The 7,392-nt window shown below is 39.3% G+C and overlaps 1 protein-coding gene across 1 annotated transcript in view; it reads left to right on the top strand.

Moving 5' to 3' along the window:
• Yipf4 (Yip1 domain family member 4) overlaps positions 1–7,392 on the top strand; it is a 34,239-nt gene that overhangs the window by 12,556 nt on the left and 14,291 nt on the right. The window contains exons 2-3 of the mRNA XM_008849044.3: positions 661–814; positions 3,561–3,732. Coding sequence (XP_008847266.1) covers positions 661–814; positions 3,561–3,732 — 326 coding nt within the window. The remainder of the gene's footprint in view (positions 1–660; positions 815–3,560; positions 3,733–7,392) is intronic.

Consider the following 7,392-nt stretch of genomic DNA (forward strand, 5'->3'; position numbering starts at 1 on the left):
GTCCACCTGCCCAGGGGTGGCACTACCCAGAGTGGGTTGGGCCCTCCCACATCACTCAACAATCTAGAAGATGCCCCATAGACATGGCCACAGGCCAGTCCAATGAAGTCAATTCCCCAATTGAGGCTGCCTCAACCCAGGTGTGTCAAGTTGACACTAAAGCTATCCAGCACTATATATATCTTTTCTCCTCCTCTGCCTCCTCTTCCTCCTCCTCCTTTTCCCTGTTACTAGATATTGAACCCATGACACTAAGCTGTGTTCCCATCCCTCTTTACTTCAGTTTTAGAGCATTACTGTTGTAAGTCTAGAATTCTAGCTATTTAGCTGTGAATCTTTTCTCTGTCTTTTTTGTTTGGTTTTTATTGTTTCGAGTCCCACGCTGGCCTCAAATTTACAGTCCTCCTGCCTCAGCCTCCTGAAAGCTGGGATTATGAGCATGTACCACTACATCTGGATTGTTTTTTCATCTCTTTTATCCTTCATCTCCTTCCTGTAAAATGCAATATAGCAAGGTGTCTCAGCTATAAATTTGAAGATTATGTCAATAGCAAATATTTGTAGAGGTTGGCAAGTGAAAATTATTTGAATATTTGTGCATTTTGGTTGAGATTCGCTTATTTCACCCTAGTTTACAGTTTTGTCTTCTTTTCTCCTAAGATCTTAGTGGTTCTATAGCAACTCAAGATGTCAAATTAAACCTCGGTGGAGATTTTATCAAAGAATCTACAGCTACTACATTTCTGAGACAAAGAGGGTATGGCTGGCTTTTGGAAGTTGAAGATGATGATCCTGAAGATAACAAGCCACTGTTGTATGTAAAAGCAATGTAATTTTTGGTTTTAAGAGTTAATCTATGGGCTGTTTATATTCTTTCATATTATTTAAAGACAGATGAGAAAATCTTAACCTTTTTGCTCAAAAACAATAGTGGTTTTCAGTTTTACTAGTACTTTAGAAAGCTGAAGCACTTGTGAAAGAATGTTTTTTAACTTGTTGAATGTCAAAAATTCAATTTCATTTTTAAATAGAAACCATGCCATGCGTGGTGGCACATGCCTTTAATCCCAGCACTTGGGAGGCAGAGGCAGGTGGATCTCTGGGAGTTCGAGGCCAGTCTGGTCTCCATAGCAAATCCAGGCCAGCTGGGGCTACAGGGAGACTGTGTCTCAAAAAGACCAAAAAAGACCGAAAAAAAAAAAAAAAGAAACCAGACTTTGTAACATATGCCTGCAATCCTAGCACTTCGGAGCTAGAAGTAGGATCAGGAGTTCAAGATCAGCCTGGGCTATATGAGACCCCGTGTCAGAAAACTTCATGCTGCACATTCATGAGGACCAGAGTTCAGATCCTAGCATCCACATAACATCCTGATCATCCCCACTCATGTTTGTTAATCTAGCTACAAGTGGGGGAGAGACAGGAGGATCACTGGGGCTTACAGGTTTCTAACCTAGCCAAGAAAACACAAGCCCCAGGTTTATGGAGAGACTCCACCTCAAAAAGAATGGGTGGAGAGTGATAGAGGAAACACCTAACACCCTCTTCTGGCCTCAGTGAGTTTGCACAGGCACATGTACTTGCACATATTATGTGTGCACTCATACAGATACACACAAATAAATCTTTAAGAAGGAGAACAAGGGGCTGGAGAGGTGGCTCAGGGGTTAAGAACACTGGTTATTCTTGCAGAAGACCTGCGTTTGAATCCCGGAACCCACATGGCAGCTAATGTCCATAACTCCAGTCCCAGGGGATCCAACAGCCTCTTCTGACCTCTGCAGGCATTGCATGACACAGATGCACTTACCTACATGCAGGCAATACACACATACACATAAAATAAAAATAATAAATAATTTTTTTTTAATTAAAAAGAAAAAAGGAGAACAAGCCAGCATGGTGGCACACGTCTTTAATCCCAGCACGCGGAGGTAGTCGTAGGCAGATCTCTGTGAGATCGAGGCCAATCTGGTTTCTATAGCGAGTCCAGGTCAGGTAGGGCTGCAAGGAGACCCTGTCTCAAAAAAAAAAAAAAAGGAGAACAAAATTTTTTAAATAGCAGTCCTGTATCTCTCTCACATCCAGTACATATATACAGATATACTCTAAACTGTTTATCTGGGCCTGTCAGCTATCTTAAATAATCATGCTGTCTAAAAAAGCAAAGCTTTTAGGTATTTAATGTTGAAATTCAAGTTTAAAACTATGGTTTCCAGAATCTCATGTAGATATTCTAAGGCTGTCATTGAAAATAGAACCATAGTAAGACTTCCACATCTTTGTAATACTTGAAATTAATGATTGTCATCTGAAAAAGTAAAGAAACTAACATTTTGGAATGAAGAACTGAATCATTTATAAACCGAATCATTTATAAAATATCAGACTTCTGCAGTAATTATTGGCAGATAACAGCTAAACAGCTTGTTCTGCATGTTAGCATACTATATTTCCTCTGATCTAAGGTGCTGTTGGGTTTTATGTGCTAAAAAAGAAAAGTACCTAATACAGCATAAAAGTGGGATATCAAAGCTGGGTGTGGTGGCACACGCCTTTAATCCCAGCACTTGGGAGGCAGAGGCAGGCAAATCTCTATGAGATCCAGGCCAACCTGGTCTACATAGTGAGTTCCAGGCCACCTGGGGCTATAGGGAGATCTGTCTCAAAAAGACCCAAAAAAGGGGCTGGAGAGATGGCTCAGCAGTTAAGAACACTGGTTGTTCTTCCAGAAGACCCAGGTTTGAATCCCAGCACCCACATGGCAGCTAACAACTGTCCGTAATTCCAGTTACAGGGGATCCAACAGTCTCTTCTGTCCTCTGTGGACATTGCATGACATGGGTGCATTTACCTACATGTAGGCAGTACATGCATACACATAAAATAAAAATAATAAATAAAAATGTTTTAAAAAGGCCAAAAAAAAGTGGGATATCAAAGGACTATCTCCTTCATAGAGGATTAATGAGAAATAATCTTTCAGAGACTGCAAGAACATTTTCTTCAGTTTAGCACTGGATAAAATATTAGAAGAAAAGCTTTCCCTTGAGAATATAAACCTCACACTGGTTCTCCTTTAGTTTATAGTCTGAATTATCACTGTGGTCCTCAAGTGTCCAGCAGAAATTTTTGTTTTTTTGTTTATAACAAGATCTTTTTGTATAACTCATGCTGGTCTTGAACTTGGTATATAACCCACTCTGGCCTTGAATTTATGATCCTTCTGCCTCTATTTCCTGAATTCATGCAGAAATTTTTATTTAAAGTTGCTTTAAATTGGTAGAACTGTCAGGATCCTGGGAAGAGGAAGACAGATAGAACTTGGAAGCACTTGGTTTCATTCCACACTAACAATTTAAGAACGAGCAATTGTGAGATTGTAAGATGTTTCAACATCTCTAAAGTTGGAATATTTTGCCATAGAATCAGTGAAATACGTACTTCAAATGCAACCTGTTGACCTGTGGATATCATGCTGTTTAAACTTAAAGATCTTTTATAGCTGTTTTATATTCAAAACTACATATTTTAAAAGAATTTTTATTTTAAAATTATAGGGAAGAATTGGACATCGATCTAAAGGATATTTACTACAAAATCCGCTGTGTTTTGATGCCAATGCCATCACTTGGTTTTAATAGACAAGTGGTGAGAGACAATCCTGACTTTTGGGGTCCCCTGGCTGTTGTTCTTTTCTTTTCCATGATATCATTATATGGACAGTTTAGGGTAAGTACACCTTATTTTATACAAATTTTAGATGTTTTTAAGAGATCCAGGGCTGGAGAGATGGCTCATCTGGTTGTTCTTGCAGAAGACCCGTGTTTGAATCCCAGCACCCACATGGCAGCTAACAACTTTCCATAACTCCAGTTCCAGGGGATCCAACAGCCTCTTCTGTCCTCTGCGGGCATTGTATGACAAGAGTGTGCTTACCTATATACAGGCAATACACGCATACACATAATTTAAAAAAAAAAGATAAATAAAATTTTTTTAAAAAAGAGAAGAGATCCAAAAAATAGGTATAGTTAGATATTAACTATAAAATATATTTAACAAATGCTTTACCTTTCTCATTTTTTCTCACTTGTTCATTCCCAAAATTGTTTCATACTAAAATAAGTGGAGAGTACCTTAGATTAATACTTTCTCAGTTCTTCCACATTGTGGAAATACTAAATACCAGGCATAGCACCTTAAGGGATTTATTTTAGTTCACAGTTCAAGGCTACAGTCTGTTATGGTGGGGAACCTTGTTTTTCCCATTGCATTCAGCCTAGGACCCCAGCTCATTGAGTACCACCCTTGTCTAGGGTAGATCTTCCCACTTCAGTTCTAGAAACTCCCTCACAAATATGCCCAAAGTTTTGTCTCCTAGGTGATTCTAAATTGTCCTGTCAGACAGTATTCAGCATCACACAGACTTTCATTGGCATAGAATATACTGATATTTGTACAACCCTCTGAAATAAATGTATAAGACTTCTAGCAGACCAAAAATGACCAATGACCCAAATGGCCAGAAGAGGTGCTCCTGCCCTTTCTAGTTTCCCCAAGGGATGAAGAGCTTGAAAGGTGACTTGTAATATATAACCATATCCTACTTTTTGTTCATTTTTAATTCTGCTCCTCCCTATCATGGTACTGAGGTTTAGATTTAGAGTCTTATACATCCTAAGTAAGTATTCTATCACTGAGCTGTATTTCTAGCCCCCACCCCACTTTTTGGTCTTTTTTTTTTTTTTTTTTTTTTTGAGACAGGTCTAGCCCCAGCTGGCCTGGAAATCACTATGTAGACCAGGCTGGCTGGAATTCACAGAGATCCACCTGATTCTGCCTCCCAAGTGCTGGGATTGAAGGCGTGTGCCACCATGCCTGGGTCCCTTTTTTGTTTTTATTGGAGAAGCATTCTTGCTAATTTGTACAGGCTGCCATGTATGGTGACACAGGCCTTTAATTCCAGCACTGGGCAGGCTGAGGCAGAGGGATCTCTGTGAGTTCTAGGCCAGCTTGATTTACATAGTGAACTCCAGGCCAGCCAGTGCTGCATAGTTAGAGCTTCGCTCAAAAAAACACAAAACAAAGTAGAACTAATTTGCACAGGCTGGCCTTGAACCTACTCGGACCTGCTTGGACCTTGAATTTATCATCCTCTTGCCTCAGCCTTCTGAGTACTAGGGTTATAGGTGTGTGCCACTCGTGTGGCTTGTTATTTTTTTTCTTTTTTCTTATTATCTTCTGGAGATACTTTGTAATTATATGAATATCCTGTTTCTCATCAGACTTTAGCCTAATAATGTTAGGATCCACTTATCTTTTACATAACTGTTATACTGTAGTGTTTGCAGAATGGTGATTTTCCTATTTTCCTCATTTCTTCCATGTTTATTAGTGAATATTCTGTAAGAACAGCAGTCCCATTTCTGTTACTTGATTATCCAGTTCATTTACATCAATATTAAATCGTGAATATTAATCGTATTGGCTAAGTACAATCTAGTATGACCATTTATTTTGTTGCTCAAATTCTTCCAACTTTAGCCACTGGGAGCTTCTTCAGGTTGCCTTGATGTCCTTTCAACATACTTTGTGTATATCTGTGTGTTGTGGCAGTGCAATGCCATATTACAGTGATGTGTGAACAAAGAACAGCTGTACTCTTAGCATCCGTTAAAACTAGGAGTGGGGTTCAAGCTTAGCATCTATTTTTTTTAAATCATTATTTTTAAAATTTTTAATAACTACATGATTAGAAGAAGCATTTCACTACAGATTTAACATATTCAGTAACACACTCCAGAGCAAGAGTACATCTCTTTCACACATGGGTGCAAGTTTCTAAACACACAGTTAATACAGTTATACAATATTGAACTCAGTATAAGCCCTGTAAGACATAAAATTGAGTTTTTTAACCTTTAAACAAGATCTCCATTTCATTTTACAATAAATTGTTCCTTGCAGAAAGACTCATTGCTTTTGCTACTAACACTGAGATGTTGGCGCATGCATCTCTAATCTGTATGTATATATCTGATTATTACTAGTCATAGTTGGTTGCACTTGGATCCTTGGTGCCTGTGTATGTCTATAAACTCATCAGGTAGATTTCAGTGGTAATGTTTATCACCTCTACTAATTAGGGCATGACATAAATTTCCATGCTTCCTCCTCAAATATAATACATTTTTTAAAATTTGTTGATATTTGTGTGGGGGGGTGTGGGGGTGTGTGTGTATCACACAGAACATCCCAAACCATCTTATTCGACTATACACCCACTTCCCAGCTGGCACTCTCCCATACCCTCCTTCCCACACTAGAGCCCTTATACTCTGATATCCCTGCTACTGTCTGCTGTGTTGTTGGCACCCCCAGCCATTCCCCACTACTTGCCATTCTGGTGAATGTAGTCAGCCTATCTAGAGGTCTTTGTTTTAGGAGGGTCAGCTGGTCCTCATCTAGCAGTAATCAGTTGTCAATATTCCTTTGGATAAGATTGGGTTGGGGTCTGCTGTTCAATTTCCCAGTTCTATGCTGGGTTACTATCTAGGAATCCCTTTGGCCACCCTGGCCAACAACTCAAAAGAAGGTATCGTCTGTCTGGCATTGTTGCTTGTTATGTAGCCTTTAGCTATACATATGGACTCTTAAGAAATTATATTGACCCCTTTAATCTTTGGTTCAATTGGCCCTGATAAACGAATTTATTTTTACTTTTAAGGTCATTTGAGGATCTGTTCCTCAGGGGTCACATGGGCTTGGGAGGAGCCCCTGGCTCCTTTCTTTTACCAGTTCCGCCTATGTGAAGATAAGTCAAAGGTCCTGCTCGACCCTGGTTGGCTTCGCTTGGAAGCATGGAGGAAATGATTCCTCTGTGTTGACTCTCCTCTTTGTAGACAGGAAACTGATTCAAGTCCATCTGGTGGGGTGTCCTTGGCTTCCTTGATCAAGAGGACAGGTGCCCCACCAAAATTACAGCACATTTTGAGAGATGCTCATAGTCCCCTGGAACTAGTCGACCTAGGAGGGCAAGTAGCAAAAACTGTCCTTTATGTCCCTCTGACCAAATTATTATAGGCCTCAAAGTATATCTGTTAAACATCCAAGGTTAGTTCTACCAGTCTGGTACTTTTAATTACTGTGTGTCATGTAGATAAATCTTGGGCAAAGACCAGTTGTTCTCAAATAAACATAACCTAGACACATATTCTTGATCTGCTATGTATAATTTGTCAGTAGGTTGTAGGAGTAATATGGTTCCCTCTAGTTTTCAAAACTAGCTATGCATTATTTGTCTTTTGCATTGTCTTTCTTATGCAATGTTTCTAACTGTTCATTTTTCTAGTTATATTTCTGTTGCTGTAATGAAATAGCTTGACACAC

Source organism: Nannospalax galili, unplaced genomic scaffold, assembly GCF_000622305.1.
Source record: "Nannospalax galili isolate Female #2095 unplaced genomic scaffold, S.galili_v1.0 scaffold344, whole genome shotgun sequence".
Taxonomy (NCBI): domain Eukaryota; kingdom Metazoa; phylum Chordata; class Mammalia; order Rodentia; family Spalacidae; genus Nannospalax; species Nannospalax galili.